The following is a 23,311-nucleotide window of genomic DNA, read 5'->3' on the forward strand; positions in this document are numbered from 1 at the left end:
ATATATAAAAATAAATGTAGCCACTAAGTTTGTACATCTGTCTACAACCGCAAGTCAAACCATCAAAGTGAACACGGTCACATTCACCTAGAATATTCTCAGTTGAACAGTAACACAACTATGAGAATGTCAGTCGAATAATGATCTCAGTTGTACAGCAGGAGTCAGTTAAGTCCAACAGCGCATGGCTATACCCCCCCCCCCCCCCCCCCAAAAAAACAGTCCTTTTGTATGAGCACCATACTGCTATAGAAAACATGATGTACTGTAAGGCACAGCAGGTACACAACTGGACTAAAAACATTATTTGGCATCAGGTTCCATCAAACATGTGACTATAGCCCTTTGTAAAGGTACCTGGACTTTGGTTGTCAAAGTAGGATTAGGGTTGCAAAAAAAGTCCCCAAACATTCCCAACGGCCCCTGCTTTTTCAGAAATCACACTTGGAAGAATTTCAGGTGGAGGAATCATTCATTACGTATTCCTTCATGATTCTTAGAATCCTCCAAGCAGGGAATTCTGAAAAAATAATACTTTCAGAATTTTGGGAAATGTTCCGGATTCAGGCTCCATGTTTACAACCTGGGACAGGATTAAGATCGAGGTAACCCTGACTGTCCTGTTCGGATCAGCTGGGGGAGATCTCAGACACTATGGGGAAGGATGGGAAGGTAGGACAGGAGTCTCTGTGCTTCAGTTTAAACATGAGTTGCTCTTTCTCCTGGGTGAGCCTCTGACAGAGACCTGCCTGCCTGTCTAACGCCCCTCGGAGGTCCTGGTGCTCCTTGGAGAGCTGCCTACAGACAGGAGCACAGGGGAGGAGATATATTAGAAGAGAACACATATTTATCAACATTGATAGTTTAGCACAGAAAGACATTGATAAAACAAATCTGTAGCAAAGTACTTTATAATCAGTCTTTTGCTGACCTCAAATTACTATTCTTCACCAAAATCCTACATGCATTGTCAGAAGTAGCACCAAAAACCTCATCTATATCAACTACACAAGTTTGGATGGTGAAATTGTACTTTTACACTCTCAAGTACTGTAAACTGCCATAATTTGCTTCCACTTTGAAATATCCTTTCCACTTTCTCCACCAAGTGGCGCCAGATTCACATCTTATGTAAATGCCATAGCCGTTTCCTACATTTGAGTTCGGTTGAACAGAACTTGTTAACTTTGTTAAACTATTTACAGCCTTGTTGCCATGTATTCTTCTACAATGTGACTTCCTGGTAACAACATTAACTCCAGGGTAACTGACTGTTCCAAACAGAGAGACAGAGACGGTGTGGATATCACATGGTCTTACTGTAGAAGGCTTTGATGTTTGTCGATACGAACCCTCAGGTCCTCATTGTTCTGTAGAACATTTATGACCTGGTCCTCTAGAGACAGATTCTTCTCCACCTGTCAGGGTAGAAAAAAAGGACCCAATCAGGGTGGTGAAGACAACATGTTGACATTCACAGACTTTGTGAAACTATAACCCAGAGTATTTTTTGACAACGCAGAGCACCTCAGATTTCTCGTTTCTGTTTGATTTCCTCCGTAAAGTGTATTGAAGGTAGACTCGTCAACTCTTTATTATACAGTTTAAATAAAGAATGACTTGAATTAGACTATAGCAGAAATCTGAAAGAGTCAGGTGCCTGGACAGTCCATGTCCCAGTTCCCTACCAGAACCTGCATCTGTAGCAGTTTGTTTCCCTGTGCCTGAATACGTTCACTCTTCATCTCAATGACAAACAGCAGACTCTCCTGCTCCCGCTCCCAGAATGGCCCAGGACTGCCGTGGGCCTAGAGAGAGAGAGGGAGGGTAAAGAGAGAGCGAGAGAGAGGGAGGGTAAAGAGGGAGCGAGAGAGAGGGAGGGTAAAGAGGGAGCGAGAGAGAGGGAGGGTAAAGAGGGAGCGAGAGAGAGGGAGGGTAAAGAGGGAGCGAGAGAGAGGGAGGGTAAAGAGAGAGGGAGGGTAAAGAGGGAGCGAGAGAGAGGGAGGGTAAAGGGGGAGCGAGAGAGAGGGAGGGTAAAGGGGGAGCGAGAAAGGGAGGGGAAAAGAGAGAGAGAGGAGGAGGAGGAGAGGAAGAGTATAACATTAACAGCATACTAATGAAACCTGGAGACCAGATGTCTAAAGCAAGAGTCCAACTAAGTGAACTGGTTACAGGATCATGCACACGCCACACAGAAACAAAAACACACACACACACACCTGAATGTTCCGCTGCAGGTCCTTCTTGAAGGTAGACTGGTCAACTCTCTTCTTTAACTGATTGTACACCTGTAGCTCTGTAGTCAGCTCCTCTACCTCCTCCTTTAAAAGAAAACCTACTGGTCAGTTCTGTACGTCCTAGTACACAGTTAGAAGGTAAGGGGTGCTGTGTAGACCACAGTACATCAAAACAGGTGATACAAACTGATCAAGTTAAAGAGACAACTAAACACACACCTTCAATGTTCTCTCAGCTGCCTGGTGAGTCTCTGTTAGTAGTTTTGTCTCGTCACTCTGTATCATCTGCCATTCTGTAGGGGATAATAGGGATTTATTATGTAATTACACGGGCCGGAATAACATCAATGATTACTCATTCTAGAACCAACAGAATCACATCAGTCAATGATTACTCATTCTAGAACCAACAGAATCACATCAGTCAATGATTACTCATTCTAGAACCAACAGAACAACATCAGTCAATGATTACTCATTCTAGAACCAACAGAACAACATCAGTCAATGATTACTCATTCTAGAACCAACAGAATCGCATCAGTCAATGATTACTCATTCTAGAACCAACAGAATAGCATCAGTCAATGATTACTCATTCTAGAACCAACAGAATCGCATCAGTCAATGATTACTCATTCTAGAACCAACAGAATCGCATCAGTCAATGATTACTCATTCTAGAACCAACAGAATCACATCAGTCAATGATTACTCATTCTAGAACCAACAGATTCACATCAGTCAATGATTACTCATTCTAGAACCAACAGAATAGCATCAATGACTACTCATTCTAGAACCAACAGAATCGCATCAGTCAGTGATTACTCATTCTAGAACCAACAGAATAGCATCAGTCAGTGATTACTCATTCTAGAACCAACAGAATCACATCAGTCAATGATTACTCATTCTAGAACCAACAGAATAGCATCAGTCAATGATTACTCATTCTAGAACCAACAGAATCGCATCAGTCAATGAGCATCGATGACTACTCATTCTAGAACCAACAGAATAGCATCAGTCAGTGATTACTCATTCTAGAACCAACAGAATAGCATCAGTAAGTGATTACTCATTCTAGAACCAACAGAATCACATCAGTCAATGATTACTCATTCTAGAACCAACAGAATCGCATCAGTCAATGATTACTCATTCTAGAACCAACAGAATCACATCAGTCAATGATTACTCATTCTAGAACCAACAGAAAACAAAATGCAGTTCCAAAACAAAATAATCAATATGGTTATTAGATGTACAGAAGTTATTTCACATGCTGTAGTCTTGCCTTCCAGCTGTCTCTCGTGCTGCTCTGCGATCCTCTGGCTCTTCTCCACATAGAGAACAGTCAGGTCAGCAGCTGTCTCTGTTTCCACCTGGAGATGATCAACACCACAAGGACAGGGTTGAAGCCATGTACAGCCTCACTTGTCATAGGAGCTAGACAAAGTGAATATCAAATATAAACAAGTGTATAATACCAGATGAGCCAGCCATAACTCACTGTATACCAGGTGTATAATACCAGATGAGCCAGCCATAACTCACTTTTGTGCCAGGTGTATAATACCAGATGAGCCAGCCATAACTCCCTGTTGTACCAGGTGTATAATACCAGATGAGCCAGCCATAACTCACTGTTGTGCTAGGTGAGAATACCAGAGGAGCCAGCCATAACTCACTGTTGTTGTAGGTGTATAATACCAGATGAGCCAGCCATAACTCACTGTATACCAGGTGTATAATACCAGATGAGCCAGCCATAGCTCACTGTATACCAGGTGTATAATACCAGATGAGCCAGCCATAACTCACTGTTGTTGTAGGTGTATAATACCAGATGAGCCAGCCATAACGCACTGTATACCAGGTGTATAATACCAGATGAGCCAACCATAACGCACTGTATACCAGGTGTATAATACCAGATGAGCCAGCCATAACTCACTGTATACCAGGTGTATAATACCAGATGAGCCAACCATAACTCACTGTTGTACCAGGTGTATAATACCAGATGAGCCAACCATAACTCACTGCTCAACCAGACCAATATGAGGACAGACAACAGTTAACAATCCAACTGGCTGCTACCAACCAATCACTCAATACACCATAAACCTTCCAAGACTTCTCATTCTTACTTTGTCAACTATGTTTGCACAAATCACTGCCTCCCTCCCTTCTGGAAAGGCATTGTGATCCCAAAGCACCCAAACAGGTCTAGGTAGCATCCCAAACTGAACCCTATTCCCTACTTAGAGCGCTACTTTTGAGCAGAGCCCTATAAAATGTTGTGTCCGCAACGGCACACTCATGCTCTGTTGACAGGAGGTTTACAAATCCATAGCCAGAGAACTTTGCAGGCGATCGCACCCGCTGTAGGTAGTCACCATACACACACCAAGTAGATTGTGTAATGGAAAAGCATGTGTTTATCATCTCTGACAGCTGTAAAATATATGACTTGACATCATGTTACTGTGCTGCTCTGGTTATTCTGCCTTCAGCTTGCGCCGACTTGAAGCTGCACATCCTGGAAACATAGGTAGTCCCAAATGGCACCCTATTCCTTATGTAGTGCACTACTTTTACCAGGGCTCATAGACTATATAGGGAATAGGGTGCCATTTTGGACACACCCACTATGAGACCTCAATTAAAAAAGAAACTGAGATTAAAATGCAAAATCACAATGCAATCCTGCAGGAAGAGCAGAAATACTTTTTCTGATCTGCTTTGTAATAATAATGATGTCCACATATACCTTAGTAGTGGCTATGTGGTTCACACTAATTAATACTCATGCCCTTTTCATACTATTGTTCCAACTGTACTGTGTTGGCATGGATATTGTCTTTTCACATTGTCCTCTCCAACCCGGTTCCGGCAACTATAGAGGATATACTGTATAAACAGGCCAGCCCAGTACAGTTGGCTAGGCTCTGCTCAGCAAAGTAGTGTGGAAAGGGTACATGGTGAATGTACACTGAACAAAAATATCAAAAACGCAACATGTAAAGTGTTGGTCCCATGTTTCATGAGCCAACATAAAAGATGCCAGAAATGTACCATCCGCACAAAAAGCTTCTCTCAAATTTTGCACACATTTGTTTACATCCCAGTTAGTGAGCATTTCTCCTTTGCCAAGATAATCCATCCGCCTGACAGGTGTGGCATATCAAGAAGCTGATTAAAAACAGCATGATCATTACACAGGTGCACCTTGTGCCGGGGACAATAAAAAGGCCACTAAAATGTGCAGTTTTGTCACAACACAATGCCACAGATGTCTCACGTTAAGGGGGCACGCAATTGGCATGCTGACTACAGGAATGTCCACCAGAGCTGTTGCCAGAGAACTTCGTGTTAATTTCTCTACCATAAGCCGCCTCCAACATTGTTTTAGAGAATTTTGTAGTATGTCTCGCCCGCCTCACAACTGCAGACCATGTGTTTGGCATCGTGTGGGCGAGTGGTTTGCTGATGTGAACAGTGTCCCGTGGTGGTGGTGGGGTTATGGTATGGGCAGGCATAAACTACGGACAACGAACACAATTTTATTGTTGGCCATTTAAATGCACAGAGATACTGTGACGAGGCCCATTGTCATGACATTCATTTGCTGCCATCGCCTCATGTTTCAGCATGATAATGCACAGCCCCATGTTGCAAGGATCTGTATACAATTCCTGGAAGCTGAAAATGTCCCAGTTGTTCCATAGCCTGTAAACTCAGACATGTCACCCATAGAGCATGTTTGGGATGCTCTGGACCTATGTGTACGACAGTGTCTTCCAGTTCCCTCCAATATCCAGCAACTTCTCACAATCATTGAAATGGAGTGGAACAACATTCCACAGGCCACAATCAACTGTATGCGAAGGAGACGTCGTGCTGCATGAGACAAATGGTGGTCACATCTGGTTCTGATCCACGCCCCTTCATTTAAAAAAAAAGGTATGTGACAGATGCATATCTGTATTCCAGTTACATGAAATCCATGTATTAGGGCCTAATCAATTCATTTAAAATGGACAGATTTCCTTATATGAACTGTAACTCAGTAAAATCTTAGAAATTGTTGCATGTTGCGTTTATATTTTTGTTCAGTGTAAATGGTACAAGTATATAAACTCAGGAAAAAAAAGAAAACGTCCACTTTTCAGGACCCTGTCTTTCAAAGATAATTCGTAAAAATCCAAATAACTTCACAGATCTTCATTGTAAAGGGTTTAAACACTGTTTCCCAGGCTTGTTCAATGAACCATAAACAATTAATGAACACGCACCTGTGGAACGGTCGTTAAGACACCAACAGCTTACAGACGGTAGGCAATTACGGTCACAGTTATGAAAACTTAGGACACGAAAGAGGCCTTTCTACTGACTCTGAAAAACACCATAAGAAAGATGCTGTAGGCATGCTGTAAGGAGGCATGAGGACTGCAATAAATTGCAATGTCCATACTATGAGATGCCTAAGACAGCGCTAAAGGGAGACAAGACGGACAGCTGATAATCCTCGCCGTGGCAGACCACGTGTAACACCTGCACAGGATCGGTACATCCGAACATCACACCTGAGTTACACCAGGAATGCACAATCCCTCCATCAGTGCTCAGACTGCCCGCAATAGGCTGAGAGAGGCTGGACTGAGGGCTTGTAGGCCTGTTGTAAGGGAGGTCCTCACCAGACATCAATGGCAACAACGTCGCCTATGGGCACAAACCCACCATCGCTGGACCAGAAAGGACTGGCAAAAAGTCTTCACTGATGAGTCGCGATTTTGTCTCACCAGGGGCGATGGTCGGATTTGAGATGATCTTCAAAGGAATGAGTGTTACACAAAGGTCTGTACTCTGGAGCAGGATCGATTTAGAGGTGGAGGGTCCGTCATGGTCTGGGGCGTCACAGCATCGTCGGACTGAGCTTGTTGTCATTGCAGGCAATCTCAACGCTGTGCGTTACAGGGAAGACATCCTCCTCCCTTATTTCTCTTCCATGAGGAAGAGATGCACTGCAGTACTTAATGCAGCTGGTGGCCACACCAGATACTGACTGTTACTTTTGATTTTGACCCCCCCCCTTTGTTCAGGGACACATTATTCCATTTCTGTTAGTCACATGTCTGTGGAACTTGTTCAGTTTATGTCTCAGTTGTTGAATCTTGTTATGTACAAACACAAACACAAATATTTACAAGTTAAGTTTGCTGAAAATAAACTTAGTTGACAGTGAGAGGACATTTATTTTTTCTGAGTTTACAGTATATGGTGAATATAAAATGGTACAGGGTAAAGGGTAAAGGGTATATGAAGGGCTGGAGGTAAAACTCCAGCTGGAGAATAGGCTTGGGAAACACTAGAGAGCTGAGTGTTAGTGCTAGGGGTTAGGGCAGGGTGCTAGCAGTTACTACCTACCTTCTCAGCAGGGCCGGTCCTTGCCGTTCTGCCACAAAACTAGAATAGTCCCAGTAAGCAAAATGACGTTGAAAAGACAGGTGAAAAACATTTTCCAGACGTTGAAGTTAGGTTCAATTTAGGTTCTGAATGAAAGGTGAATTATTTTCCAGGATGTTTTCAACATTCTGTTTCCAGGATGTTGAAAATGTGTCTTTTCTGGATGTTGAAGAGATTGAAAGGCATCAGCTTCAGTCCGTGCTTACCAAGGTGTAGCCTACAGTGTTGCCTGAAACTACATTTTATAAACACCCATCCATGTGGTAGGCCCACCCATGTGGTAGCTTACCAAGGTGTAGCCTACAGTGTTGTCTGAAACTACATTATAAACACCCATCCATGTGGTAGGCCCACCCATGTGGTAGCTTACCAAGGTGTAGCCTACAGTGTTGTCTGAAACTACATTATAAACACCCATCCATGTGGTAGCTTACCAAGGTGTAGCCTACAGTGTTGTCTGAAACTACATTTTAAACACCCATCCATGTGGTAGCTTACCAAGGTGTAGCCTACAGTGTTGCCTGAAACTACATTTTATAAACACCCATCCATGTGGTAGGCCCACCCATGTGGTAGCTTACCACGGTGTAGCCTACAGTGTTGCCTGAAACTACATTTTATAAACACCCACCCATGTGGTAGCTTACCACGGTGTAGCCTACAGTGTTGCCTGAAACTACATTTTATAAACACCCATCCATGTGGTAGGCCCACCCATGTGGTAGAGGCCCACCCATGTGGTAGGCCCACCATTTGTAAAACAAGCCGTTGCATTGGCTTTATTAGTCCTGATTCCTGTGAGTTATCAATTTGGCCATTTAAGCACTGAATATCAGCTACCCAACTTTATCAGGACTTATCGTGAGCCTATTTGCAGGAAACGCAGAAGTATTTTTTTTCATTATGATCAGCTTGTCAAAAATGTATAGATACAAACTTGAAACCTCTGATCATGACAATGGGGTGAGCCTTAGACCACAGTTGATACATGTCTGTTCTAAACAAATAGATAGGATGGGCAACCAGGATGGATAGGTTACTCTTTAAACCACTTTTTATAGACCATAAATCCACTACTACATTAAGTGTGCTCTGAACCACAGCATCACGAAGAAGCACGGCCGGTCCGCTCATTAGGCAAGATTAGGCAGCCGATTGACGAGGGCAGCATTTTCTGACCGTTGGGCCAGTAAATACTGGTTCGAATCCCCAAGCTGACTAGGTGAAAAATCTGCCAATGTGCCCTTGAGCAAGGCACTTAACCCTAAATGCTCCTGTATGTCGCTCTGGATAAGAGCATCTGCTAAAATGACTAAACTGTCTAATATCATGAGCTCAATTCCCTGGATCACCTACAGTGCCTTCAGATTGGGTTTGGTAACAGCCTTACTCTAAAATTGGTTAAATCGTTTTTTTCCCCGCCTCATCAATTGACACACAATACCCCATAATTACAAAGCAAAAAAAAAAAAAAAAAAGGTTTTTAGAAATGTATTACAAATAAAAACCGAAATACTGAATTTCTGAAGTATTCAGACCCTTTACTCAGCACTTTGTTGAAGCATCATTAGCAGTGACTACAGCCTTGAGTCTTTTTGGGTATGACGCTACAACCTTGAGTTGGCACATCTGTATTTGGATAGTTTCTCCCATTCTTCTCTGTAGATCCTCTCAAGCTCTGTCAGGTTGGATGGGCAGCGTTGCTTCACAGCTATTTTCAGGTCTCTCCAGAGTTGTTCAATCGGATTCAAGTCCAGGCCACTCAAGGACATTGAGACTTGTCCCGAAGCTACTCGCCACTGAAAAACAGCCCCACATCAGAACAGAGAATCTTGTTTCTCATGGTCTGAGAGTCTTTAGGTGCCTTTTGGCCAACTCCAAGCGGGCTGTCACGTGCCTGTTACTGAAGAGTGACTTCCGTCTGGACACTCTACCAGAAAGGCCTGATTGGTGGAGAGCTGCTGAGATGGTTGTCCTTCTGGAAGGTTCTCCCATCTCCACAGAGGAACTGTAGAGCTCTGTCAGAATGACCATCGGGTTCTTGGTCACCTCCCTGACCAAGGCACTTCTCCCCCGATTGCTCAGTTTGGCCAGGTGGTCAGCTCTAGGAAGAGTCTTGGTGGTTCCAAACTTCTTCCATTTCAGAATGATAGAGGTCACTGTGTTCAACGCTGTAGAAATGTTTTGGTACCCTTCCCCAGATCTGTGCCTCGACACAATCCTTTCTCGGAGCTCTACGGACCTTCGACCTCACGGCTTGGTTATTTTCCTCTGACATGCACTGTCAACTGTGGGACCTTTCCAAATCATGTCCAATCAATTGAATTTACCACAAGTGTTCTCCAATCAAGTTGTAGAAACATCTCAAGGATGATCAATGGAAACAGGATGCACATTACCTCAAGTTCGTGTCTCTTAGCAAGGGTCTGAATACTTTTGTAAATAAGGTATCCGATTTTTATTTTTAATACAGCCGTTTTCGCTCTGTCATTATGGAGTAGTATGTGTAGAATAATGCTGTAATGTAACAAAATGTGAAAAAAAGTCATGGGGTCTGAATACTTTCCGAAGGCACTTTACCTTCTCAATGATGTTGTGGACCAGGAAACAGAGCAGTCTATGGGGTTAGCTACCTTCTCAGTGATGTTGTGGACCAGGAAACAGAGCAGTCTATGGGGTTAGCTACCTTCTCAGTGATGTTGTGGACCAGGAAACAGAGCAGTCTATGGGGTTAGCTACCTTCTCAGTGATGTTGTGGACCAGGGCACAGAGCAGTCTATGGGGTTAGCTACCTTCTCAGTGATGTTGTGGACCAGGGCACAGAGCTCTCCTTGGGTTGGGTCTTTTAGTAGCTCCTCCCTCTCCTGGGTCCCGGAGGCAGACAGCACCTCCCGTAGGATCTTCAGCTGCCACTCATACTGACCCAGCTGCTTCTCCGTTTCTAGACCCACGTTCAGCTCCTCCAGAGAGACTTTACCTGGAGGAGAGGAAACCAGGGTTGTATAATTCAGTAGGTAACAGAGGGACTACCTGGAGGAGAGGAAACCAGGGTTGTATAATTCAGTAGGTAACAGAGGGACTACCTGGAGGAGAGGAAACCAGGGTTGTATAATTCAGTAGGTAACAGAGGGACTACCTGGAGGAGAGGAAACCAGGGTTGTATAATTCAGTAGGTAACAGAGGGACTACCTGGAGGAGAGGAAACCAGGGTTGTATAATTCAGTAGGTAACAGAGGGACTACCTGGAGGAGAGGAAACCAGGGTTGTATAATTCAGTAGGTAACAGAGGGACTACCTGGAGGAGAGGAAGCCAGGGTTGTATAATTCAGTAGGTAACAGAGGGACTACCTGGAGGAGAGGAAACCAGGGTTGTATAATTCAGTAGGTAACAGGAAAACAGAAACATGGAGGGACTACCTGGAGGAGAGGAAACCAGGGTTGTATAATTCAGTAGGTAACAGAAGAAAACAGAAACATGGAGGGACTACCTGGAGGAGAGGAAACCAGGGTTGTATAATTCAGTAGGTAACAGAAGAAAACAGAAACATGGAGGGACTACCTGGAGGAGAGGAAACCAGGGTTGTATAATTCAGTAGGTAACAGAGGGACTACCTGGAGGAGAGGAAACCAGGGTTGTATAATTCAGTAGGTAACAGGAAAACAGAAACATGGAGGGACTACCTGGAGGAGAGGAAACCAGGGTTGTATAATTCAGTAGGTAACAGAAGAAAACAGAAACATGGAGGGACTACCTGGAGGAGAGGAAACCAGGGTTGTATAATTCAGTAGGTAACAGAGAGACTACCTGGAGGAGAGGAAACCAGGGTTGTATAATTCAGTAGGTAACAGAGGAAAACAGAAACATGGAGGGACTACCTGGACATGTCCAATAACAAATGCTTGTTTTTTTTCATGGCAAAATCCTACATCTGCTACATTACAATGTAGCTGAATATGACCAAGTGCTGTGGTTAAGGCAGAACTTCCTCCTGGAATGCTCAGATAGAAATGTTGTGAAAAGAGCGGACATGATTTCTTATCCTACACGTCTACATAATAGATTTCTTGTACAGTATGTTCCACACAGTGAGTGGGCAGAGGGTTTGAACCAAACCAGACCTGGCTGTAACATTTACTGGTCTGACTAGACTCAGTACAACACCAGTAGAATATACAATCTGTCACCTATAAATACTCCTAGCTACTCTGATATGTGTAATGTGTAAGGGGGGGGTGGAGGAAGCACCGGTCCAACTTCCGAGGAAGTCATGTAATGCTCTAGTTTGGTGAACCACATTCCGAGTGATGATTCACCTGGAGACTTGTGCTAGCTCCACTAGCTAATGCCTAGGTTTTAGCTCAGCAGGCTAGGCTAACACAGTCTTGTTCACGTAGGCAGTTGTTCAAGGCATGATCCTGAGACCCATAATTACATGGCAACAGAGAACACTTCGAGTACAACAGAGTACACAAGACAGTACCTGTTGAGTAATCTAATGCAGACAGAACAGTGTTGACACAGTGTTTACAAGGCCATCTCAGTATCCAAAACTGACTGGTTGAAATTAGGTCATTGTGATGTCAATTTAATGAGTAATTCCAACCAGTTTCTGGGTGTAGTGACATCATTTCAACCAACGGGATCATTGCAAAGTGTGTATCAGTTAACCTTTTAAATGTAACGGCCAAATTTAGATTTCCGCCTAAATAGACAAAGCCATAAGTAACTGCTATTCATGTGTAATTACATGATTCTGACATGCCAAAACTTGGTATATTTGGAAAGACGACAACATCTGGGAGATGATTTCCTCAAACAGAAGATGGGGGGGTTACATAGTTCAGAATACACAAGATCAAGCACACACACAAAATAACCGGTGTTTTTTAAACATTTATTTTGAAAGTCATCTTTCATTGACAAGCTATAAGTGAATTATTGATGCCCAGAGCAGGAAACACATCAGATGGCTTCCACAACATGTGAACAATATCAGAAAAATAAAAATAGAATTGATAGACCTGACAACTCAAAATGGGCAGATGTTCTAGTAAGTGGTGTCAGTTGTGGTCACGGGACGTATCCAAGTATCCCTAAACCTCTCCAAAGTGGCATATGTTTGTAAATTAGATCATTCCAGTGCTATTACATATTTGCAATTCCTAAATGCTGTGTGTTCAGTATAAAACATTTCTACCATATGAACCTCACTCAAACAGTGTGGTGGTGTTTTGAATGTACCCTGGACACCCCATGTGTCCTTTCAACCTCTCCAAAGTGTCTGAATTTGGTAACTGCACTGTTTTTGCACACTGGATTAGTAACTAACTACTATTGTTCACTATAAAAACTAAATTTCTACAACACCAACGTCTCTCAAACATTGTGGTGGTTTCAGGGGCACTCTCCAAAGTGCCTGAACATTTAGCCTAGGCATATCTAATGTATTGGTCCCACATACAAATGAACTGTTCACAAAAACAATATAAAAAGCAACAGATAAACAAAGTTTAAAAAAAAGGTCTTATCAAACAAACTTGGTCACACACACACACACACACACACACACACACACACACACACACACACACACGTCATTCACAAAAAAAATAAAAAATGCAAAAACATAAATAAGCTGAACAACTTACAAATGGCATTCGTGTTTGTTTTACATCCCAGGTGTAGATGATTAGATTTCACTTTCACCGTAGCTTGTGCATGTGGTGATAGTCTTTGAAGCAAGTCCGTCTCTGCCAGGAAAGATTGTTACTTCACTAGTGGCATTCCTTCTTTCAAGAGGTCTGTGATAAGTGGATGAAGAACCATCAGACGGGGTGATTGACATAGCAGTGGGGGGGTGAAGACCTTGACCGTGGGGGGGTGCTTGCTGGGGAGGTGTGACCCCCAAACAGCATCATCAAAATCCTCTGAATCCTCCTGTGAAGAATAAAATAAAGGGATATATTGTTGTAAGACAAACAATTACAGTTGACTAAATTTACAAAAACAACATTGTAAAGTAAAAACTCAAATTTGTACAGTGACTCACATAGGTGTGAAGCACACATGCACACACTCACTGCAAACAGTAACACTTTGGAGACAAAGCAAGAGGTGAGAACCACAAATAAACAAGGGCCATGGGAGTTTAGTGGCCTCTCCAAAGTTACAAGGATGAAACTTTGAACAGCAAACTAATATGAAACATAGACAATAAGTACTTTGGAATTATAGAACATTGAAATAACTTGTTTCATAAGCCTATGTACACTAAATCCAAATCATAAAAAGCAGACAACTTATAAAAACCAAATACATATAGTAAATAAGCTGTATAAAGTCATGAAGATAATGTAGATATAGTAAATAAGCTGTATAAAGTCATGATAATGTACATATAGTAAATAAGCTGTATAAAGTCATGAAGATAATAAATAAGCTGTATAAAGTCATGATAATGTACATATAGTAAATAAGCTGTATAAAGTCATGAAGATAATGTACATATAGTAAATAAGCTGTATAAAGTCATGAAGATAATGTACATATAGTAAATAAGCTGTATAAAGTCATGAAGATAATGTACATATAGTAAATAAGCTGTATAAAGTCATGAAGATAATGTACTTACAGCTCTAAACGTGGATCCTTCTAGAAATCAATCTTTTGTCGGCCGAGTCGAAACCCTTGTTGTCCAGATCACTCCCCTGATCCGAGTCCGTCCACTATTTTATTCAAAGCTTCTGTCGGTATACTTACTCATAGCTGTTTTCTTTTTAGCTTCCTTTTCAATATTCTTAGTTCTTACCCCTCCCCCCCTCGAGAAGCAATATTTTATGTTAAAGCCATGAAATGTTTACAATGTAGTGGGGCGTGATTGGTGTGTCTCGTGTCTGAGCAAGGTAACAATAGTTCGCATTACGCATAAAACGGTTATAAACTTGCTTTATTCCACCCAGGTCAACTACATATCCCTGAAAAGCTCATCTCATTGGCTACAAGATTGTCAAGGTGTCATAGTAGCCAATCCCGTGTGTAATGGATGTCTACGGGATGTAAAGCAGGCAACGTCATATTTTTGATGCGCAAAGATAGACACTGGGTGGACGTTCGACGTGGCCACTAAGTCATACATCATCAAATAACATTAGCAATAGACTAGATTTGTTCCTACCAACCTAAGGATTAACTTCATACCCCTACATATGACTATAGCTCAAACACAGACCTAATAGAAGCGTACATTGTAAGATGTTTGGTGAAATAAACATTTTGACCCTCGGTCACAGGCAGATAAATAACACATGGTCATGATCTGCGGAGTCACAGCTTTCGGTGTGTATCGACGTGTTCATTTAGTTTATGCTTCACAACGCTAACCGGAATGTAGGTAGCAGCAGTCTTGAAATGAGGTCATCGGCTCAGCCTGCCGTTATAGATTCATATGCTCATATATATTAGCAAATCACACCAACGATTTTAAGGCACAGCTCAATAGCCAAGATACTCAGCTTTCCGCAGACTGTGAATACCCTTCTCATACCAGACTGAATTGAACAAAACAGAGTCCCCAAATATGAATCAAACCCACAATCCTGGAGTTGCAAGCACCATACCAATGCCAATTGAGCTATACAGGAGGACAGTTATTATGTACTGGTTATTAGTGGGCCCAATAATAAAGAGGTCAGTATGGGCGCCTAGATTTTATAATGCATCAAGAGGCAGATTGATGTGTAAAACCCTCAGATGTAATAAAGAAAACCGTACAAGCAGTAGGAGAGGAGTCAGTGTCAGTTTACAACAGTAGGAGAGGAGTCACAGTGTCAGTTTACAACAGTAGGAGAGGAGTCACAGTGTCAGTTTACAACAGTAGGAGAGGAGTCACAGTGTCAGTTTACAACAGTAGGAGAGGAGGAGTTTACACAGTGGAGAGGAGTCAGTTTACAACAGTAGGAGAGGAGTCACAGTGTCAGTTTACAACAGTAGGAGAGGAGTCACAGTGTCAGTTTACAACAGTAGGAGAGGAGTCACAGTGTCAGTTTACAACAGTAGGAGAGGAGTCACAGTGTCAGTTTACAACAGTAGGAGAGGAGTCAGTGTCAGTTTACAACAGTAGGAGAGGAGTCAGTGTCAGTTTACAACAGTAGGAGAGGAGTCACAGTGTCAGTTTACAACAGTAGGAGAGGAGTCAGTGTCAGTTTACAACAGTAGGAGAGGAGTCAGTGTCAGTTTACAACAGTAGGAGAGGAGTCAGTGTCAGTTTACAACAGTAGGAGAGGAGTCACAGTGTCAGTTTACAACAGTAGGAGAGGAGTCACAGTGTCAGTTTACAACAGTAGGAGAGGAGTCACAGTGTCAGTTTACAACAGTAGGAGAGGAGTCACAGTGTCAGTTTACAACAGTAGGAGAGGAGTCACAGTGTCAGTTTACAACAGTAGGAGAGGAGTCACAGTGTCCGTTTACAACAGTAGGAGAGGAGTCACAGTGTCCGTTTACAACAGTAGGAGAGGAGTCACAGTGTCAGTTTACAACAGTAGGAGAGGAGTCACAGTGTCAGTTTACAACAGTAGGAGAGGAGTCACAGTGTCAGTTTACAACAGTAGGAGAGGAGTCACAGTGTCAGTTTACAACAGTAGGAGAGGAGTCACAGTGTCAGTTTACAACAGTAGGAGAGGAGTCAGTGTCAGTTTACAACAGTAGGAGAGGAGTCAGTGTCAGTTTACAACAGTAGGAGAGGAGTCAGTGTCAGTTTACAACAGTAGGAGAGGAGTCACAGTGTCAGTTTACAACAGTAGGAGAGGAGTCAGTGTCAGTTTACAACAGTAGGAGAGGAGTCAGTGTCAGTTTACAACAGTAGGAGAGGAGTCACAGTGTCAGTTTACAACAGTAGGAGAGGAGTCAGTGTCAGTTTACAACAGTAGGAGAGGAGTCAGTGTCAGTTTACAACAGTAGGAGAGGAGTCAGTGTCAGTTTACAACATTACAGGAAACCACACCACTCACCTCCTCCATGTTGATGGTTGTTGACCTTCTACAACACTACAGGAAACCACACCACTCACCTCCTCCATCTTGATGGTTGTTGACCTTCTACAACACTACAGGAAACCACACCACTCACCTCCTCCATCTTGATGGTTGTTGACCTTCTACAACACTACAGGAAACCACACCACTCACCTCCTCCATCTTGATGGTTGTTGACTTCCTTCACTGTTTTCTCCTCCTTCGCTTTGTTTTTCCTCTAAAAATATACAGAAAAGACAAGGTTGTCATTGATCAACGCGGGTCTAGTTCCCACAATATTAAACACGGTCTTATTTAACCATATCTGGGTCAATTAGAGGGGATTATGGTACACAAAATACCTAAAGACAGTTCTCACCCCATTTCACTTTGTTTTTCCTCTACAAGGAGAAAAGCGTGTGGTCTGATGTAGGAATACATTATGACTATATCTCAACATATCACAGATACACCAAAGTACTGAGAATGCCTCAACACTATTTGAGATGTTTTGAAGTTACCAGGGAAACCATAACTTTGTAAACTAAAGCAGGGTAGGAGCTTATGTAAAGCTTCTGATGGGTGCTTGACCCATATTGCTCTCTGACTGGGAGTGATTCGTACCCACATGACTGGAAATTAATCCAATTAAATTAATAATTTGTTTGTTCAAAAGTTACATAAACATGTCCATGCTACAGTGTTCATACTATTTGTACAATGTGTTACACTGCTTCACTTCAAACTGATCATACCAGTACTCGTGGAGCCTTAATAAACATTTCTGCATTAGATACATTATGTTGTTGTAGAATAACCTATACCAGGTGAGCATAGATTATTACACTAAGGAGTTACAGCCAGGTCAATCATAGCTGTTTTTGTAAGTAGGGCAATTCTAGCATAGGTCACTACTCTATATACCAAACTATTCCTAAACTGTCAAACAATACCAAGGTTCCTGACAAGACTAGGATACCAAATCACACATTACATTGTGTCCGGTCCTCACTGTGTAGACTGAAGTATTAAGTCTGTGTAGACTGTAAAAAATAAAGTTGTATTGTCACAAACAGCAGATAAGTGTTGTTGTACAGGGTCAGTCAGAGTAGTGCGATGGGTGTTGTTGTACAGGGTCAGTCAGAGTAGTGCGATGGGTGTTGTTTTACAGGGTCAGTCAGAGTAGTGCGATGGGTGTTGTTTTACAGGGTCAGTCAGAGTAGTGCGATGGGTGTTGTTTTACAGGGTCAGTCAGATGGGTAGTTTTCACAGCAGATGGGTGTTGTTTTTTACAGGGTCAGTCAGAGTAGTGCGATGGGTGTTGTTTTACAGGGTCAGTCAGACAGGGTCAGTCAGAGTGCGATGGGTGTTGTTTTACAGGGTCAGTCAGAGTAGTGCGATGGGTGTTGTTTTACAGGGTCAGTCAGAGTAGTGCGATGGGTGTTGTTTTACAGGGTCAGTCAGAGTAGTGCGATGGGTGTTGTTTTACAGGGTCAGTCAGAGTAGTGCGATGGGTGTTGTTTTACAGGGTCAGTCAGAGTAGTGCGATGGGTGTTGTTTTACAGGGTCAGTCATAGTAGTGCGATGGGTGTTGTTTTACAGGGTCAGTCATAGTAGTGCGATGGGTGTTGTTTTACAGGGTCAGTCATAGTAGTGCGATGGGTGTTGTTTTACAGGGTCAGTCATAGTAGTGTGCGATGGGTGTTGTTTTACAGGGTCAGTCATAGTAGTGCGATGGGTGTTGTTTTACAGGGTCAGTCATAGTAGTGCGATGGGTGTTGTTTTACAGGGTCAGTCATAGTAGTGCGATGGGTGTTGTTTTACAGGGTCAGTCATAGTAGTGCGATGGGTGTTGTTTTACAGGGTCAGTCATAGTAGTGCGATGGGTGTTGTTTTACAGGGTCAGTCAGAGTAGTGCGATGGGTGTTGTTTTACAGGGTCAGTCAGAGTAGTGCGATGGGTGTTGTTTTACAGGGTCAGTCATAGTAGTGCGATGGGTGTTGTTTTACAGGGTCAGTCATAGTAGTGCGATGGGTGTTGTTTTACAGGGTCAGTCATAGTAGTGCGATGGGTGTTGTTTTACAGGGTCAGTCATAGTAGTCAGTCAGAGTAGTGCGATGGGTGTTGTTTTACAGGGTCATCAGAGGGTGTTTGTTTTACAGGGTCAGTCATAGTAGTGCGATGGGTGTTGTTTTACAGGGTCAGTCATAGTAGTGCGATGGGTGTTGTTTTACAGGGTCAGTCATAGTAGTGCGATGGGTGTTGTTTTACAGGGTCAGTCATAGTAGTGCGATAGGTGTTGTTTTACAGGGTCAGTCATAGTAGTGCGATAGGTGTTGTTTTACAGGGTCAGTCATAGTAGTGTGATAGGGGTTGTTTTACAGGGTCAGTCATTGTAGTATGATAGGGGTTGTTTTACAGGGTAGTGTGATAGGTGCGCTGGAGCAAATTAGAGTTAAAGGCACAGAAAGATTTTTCACTTTTACGGCTCAGGCATTAAAAACAGCGACTTTTCGGTTACTGGGCCAACGTTCTAACCGCTAGGCAGTACAGTATGGCGGTCCATGGAGACCGGCCACCTCCTGATATAACAACGTTATTCCACCACCACTAACGCTGTAGAAACACATACAAACAACATGGCGTACCAGTTTTATTTGTGCCTGGAAAACAGTGTGTATGTGTCCCAAATGGCACCCTATTCCCTACATAGGGCTCTAGTAAAAAGTAGTGTACTATGGACCCTGGTCTCATAGGGAGTTCACAACAACAGGAAGTGTGTGTCATATGGGACACAAGCCCAATAAAATACTATAATATCTAATATTCCAATAAGACAAGTGACTCCTGGAAGACAATGTAGAGACCAGTACAGCCTGAGGTTTGTTTAAGTACCTTCTTTAAGTCCCAGTAAAGGATCTTAAGTACACAAGTCCAGGAGCATATGTTGAAGAGGCTCTGGAAAGGCTCTCTTTAACACGACCATAAATCACATCTTCACTTCCTTCTCAGTATGCACATCCCAAACGGCACCCCATTCCCTATATAGTGCACTACTTTTGACCAAGGCCTATAGACCAGTGCCCAAAGTAGTGCACTACAGAGGGAATAGGGTACCATTTGGGACAGAAAGCCCGTCTCCACCGTCTTTTTAAACATAGGAGAAACTGCAACGTGGAGGCATGTCTTCACTGACTAAACTCACAGGGAACATCCTAGCCCCATGGCAAACTGTAGCCTACACAGGACTCCTAATGTTTACAAGTTCTTCCTGGCCCCAAGAGTACAAGGTTAAGATTGAATGTTTGGTGAGAAACATCTAGTTCAGGTATGCTCTCACAAGAGTTGAAAGAAACGTCCCAAGGAGAGTGTAGAATAAAGATGTGTCCTGTCAAAGGACCACACATAGGAGACAGACATGTACCCCAGGCTGATAGACATGTACCCCAGGCTGATAGAACTAGAAGAGAAAAAAACAGCCCCTAAACTCAAAAGGAAATTCAGAAAACTAAAACCACATCTTCAATACAACATAGGACAGTCAAACTTAGTTTTAAGGGATATTTAATTTAGACTGTGGTCGAGTCTAGCAGAGAAACAAACGTTCCTTGAGATTTCATTAACACTTGGCTGAGTCTCTTCATGTGGCATTTTCATCATGGTCCATATGGAGCCATATTGCTGTGTGTGTGTGTGTGTGTGTGTCTCTCTCTCCAGGCCCTCTCTAGCAGAACTTCACACTTCTCCAGTTGCTTACGTCAACCAGCCAAACAGATGGTTTTGTGATCTGCTCTGCAGAAGCTGCCATACAGCTTGCCAGTGGCTTGCAGTATCTCTAAGTGCGTGCTTACTTTGTGTAGGAGAAAAATATTTTCAATCTCAAGGAGAGTTAGGTGTTTATATCAAGCACCACCAGGTACCATTGATAAATGAAGAAATCCACTCGCATAAAATAATGGCTAAACAATCAAATAATTCCGTCTGCTTTTAAACTGTGTAAGTGGTCTCACTCATCTGGCAAACAGACACATTGAAATTATATCCCCTTCAACTCAACGATTTATCTAGGTCTACCTCCTCTATGCCTCCGGGAAGTGGAACAAATCTGGGGTATCATTTGCGGATGGAACAAATCCGGGGTATCATTTGCGGATGGAACAAATCTGGGGTATCATTTGCGGATGGAACAAATCTGGGGTATCATTTGCGGATGGAACAAATCCGGGGTATCATTTGCGGATGGAACAAATCCGGGGTATCATTTGCGGATGGAACAAATCCGGGGTATCATTTGCGGATGGAACAAATCCGGGGTATCATTTGCGGATGGAACAAATCCGGGGTATCATTTCTGGATGGAACAAATTTTAAGGGTATCATTTCTGGATGGAACAAATCCTTGAGGGTATCATTTCTGGATGGAACAAATCTGGGGTATCATTTCTGGATGGAACAAATCTGGGGTATCATTTCTGGATGGAACAAATCTGGGGTATCATTTCTGGATGGAACAAATCTGGGGTATCATTTCTGGATGGAACAAATCTGGGGTATCATTTCTGGATGGAACAAATCTGGGGTATCATTTCTGGATGGAACAAATCTGGGGTATCATTTCTGGATGGAACAAATCTGGGGTATCATTTCTGGATGGAACAAATCTGGGGTGGAACAAATCATTTCATTTCTGGATGGAACAAATCTGGGGTATCATTTCTGGATGGAACAAATCTGGGGTATCATTTCTGGATGGAACAAATCTGGGGTATCATTTCTGGATGGAACAAATCTGGGGTATCATTTCTGGATGGAACAAATCTGGGGTATTTCATTTCTGGATGGAACAAATCTGGGGTATCATTTCTGGATGGAACAAATCTGGGGTATCATTTCTGGATGGAACAAATCTGGGGTATCATTTCTGGATGGAACAAATCTGGGGTATCATTTCTGGATGGAACAAATCTGGGGTATCATTTCTGGATGGAACAAATCTGGGGTATCATTTCTGGATGGAACAAATCTGGGGTATCATTTGCGGATGTAATATAAACCTGTGCCACTGGTTGTAAATGTCAGAGGCAGTACTAGCACATTAATTAACTGTAGCCTAAAAACTACATTTAGTTGCATATTAAATATTAGTTGCCATATCCTCAAGTCACTTCCTTTCCATCACAAACAGTGCAGTTTGTAGTTATTGGTTGTTGTCATAGAAAACACGAACTGGTCGCAATTGTAAATGAGAACTTGTTCTCAACTTGCCTACCTGGTTAAATAAAGGTGAAATAAATAAATGAAATCTGAACCATGTAGAAAAACTCAACAACTCATATGACCAGAAAGTAGAAACGTTGACAGATGTAATCCAATGACTACGCAAGGCTACAGGGTGTCAATCAATGAATGAATACAATGTACAATATACTGGTAATGATGACACAATGAGACTGAAGGATGAGATCATTGATACATTGTATCATCAGTGACTGTCAATGTTTGGCCAACCTGCAACTTCTTATAAGTAATTCGGGAAGAATCGCATCAGAGGAGTTCCCTGCACCGCTACAATTGACAAGTAGGTTTCAAACTCGTGGGGTAGTCAGTATCAGAGAATCGACTCCATATCTTCAGTTATTTTCAGCGGTTTCAAAACGTAGAACACTTTGCACAAATTGACTGATAGCCTAAATCACGCGTTTCAAAAAACTTTAATGTTAATGAATGTGTAATCTCGGTCGTAAAATCTACGAGATTAATGCACGTGGGAAATTAGGCTACACTAACAAACAGTTTTTCTTTATCTATTTAAAAAATAAGTTATCAACACGCCAGTACTGTGCCAGGAATCGGTGCGACAATGGCAGCTACAATAACAAAACATCACTTGGTTCGCTAATTGACTTCCTAGATGATTTCACAACAAATATGAATAAAAAAAAATTTTTTTTGCGAATTCCGCCACACACCTTGCTGTGGCTGCAACCCATGCCTGCCCGCGTCCACTCGTCGCCCCGCGTCCACTCGTCACCCCTACCAGTCCTTTCCTAGAGTTACCAACTCTTCTGAACGCCGGGATGTGGTCGGGTCTCTCAAGACGTCTGTGTAGCTCACTCACAACAACTCACTCAAATTTACCAGATGGGCGGTTATTTTTTCAAAACCACAATCACTGATTTTAACGCAATCTGGACAAACCTAAATAATCAAGTTCAAGAAGGGGAAACAGTTTTAAAGATCAGTGGATTGCGCATCCTGTTGCGCACAATTTAGGTTTGTGGGTGTTTCAAATCTATTGATTTGAAATTTTACCGTAATACACCGAAGACGCGACCCATCAGACAATACAATGATTTTCAACGAAAATAATAGGTTACCTAATCATGCGTTTTGTCCATGGAAAATGTTTCCTTTTGCCTGAGCTATTTAATCATAGCAGGCCTATAATGTGTCCCCTGGAATATTGAATTCTCACTGTAATAAGACAAAAATAAAGAATTGTATGGATTGATCTGAATCTATCATTTTGTTTATAATACATGTTGGGGAACAGTCCATATGAAAAACACAAACAAGTCGATGGAAATGTA

The 23,311-nt window shown here is 42.5% G+C and overlaps 1 protein-coding gene and 1 long non-coding RNA gene across 3 annotated transcripts; both read right to left on the bottom strand.

Annotated features, from left to right (window-relative positions):
• Positions 1-199: 199 nt before the first annotated feature.
• LOC115125664 (coiled-coil domain-containing protein 69-like) lies at positions 200-22,953 on the bottom strand. Of its 2 annotated transcripts, XM_029655194.2 has the most exons (10): positions 22,691-22,953; positions 16,896-16,959; positions 10,505-10,689; positions 7,674-7,712; positions 3,538-3,625; positions 2,457-2,530; positions 2,220-2,321; positions 1,689-1,808; positions 1,321-1,418; positions 200-798 (listed from the first exon to the last, which is right to left on the bottom strand). In XM_029655194.2, exons 1-10 carry the CDS (start codon positions 22,709-22,711, stop codon positions 630-632), a joined length of 960 nt encoding a protein of 319 aa, XP_029511054.1. In that variant the 5' UTR covers positions 22,712-22,953; the 3' UTR covers positions 200-629. The 2 variants fall into 2 exon arrangements, with proteins under 2 accessions (XP_029511054.1, XP_029511055.1); XM_029655195.2 differs by lacking the exon at positions 7,674-7,712 and having other exon boundaries at positions 22,691-22,952.
• On the bottom strand, positions 12,594-16,886 carry LOC135572260 (uncharacterized). Its single transcript, XR_010464170.1, has 2 exons — positions 16,778-16,886; positions 12,594-13,650 (listed from the first exon to the last, which is right to left on the bottom strand). It is a non-coding gene; the product is annotated as an uncharacterized LOC135572260 (long non-coding RNA).
• Positions 22,954-23,311: the final 358 nt, after the last annotated feature.

Source organism: Oncorhynchus nerka, linkage group LG6, assembly GCF_034236695.1.
Source record: "Oncorhynchus nerka isolate Pitt River linkage group LG6, Oner_Uvic_2.0, whole genome shotgun sequence".
In the NCBI taxonomy this organism is placed as follows: domain Eukaryota; kingdom Metazoa; phylum Chordata; class Actinopteri; order Salmoniformes; family Salmonidae; genus Oncorhynchus; species Oncorhynchus nerka.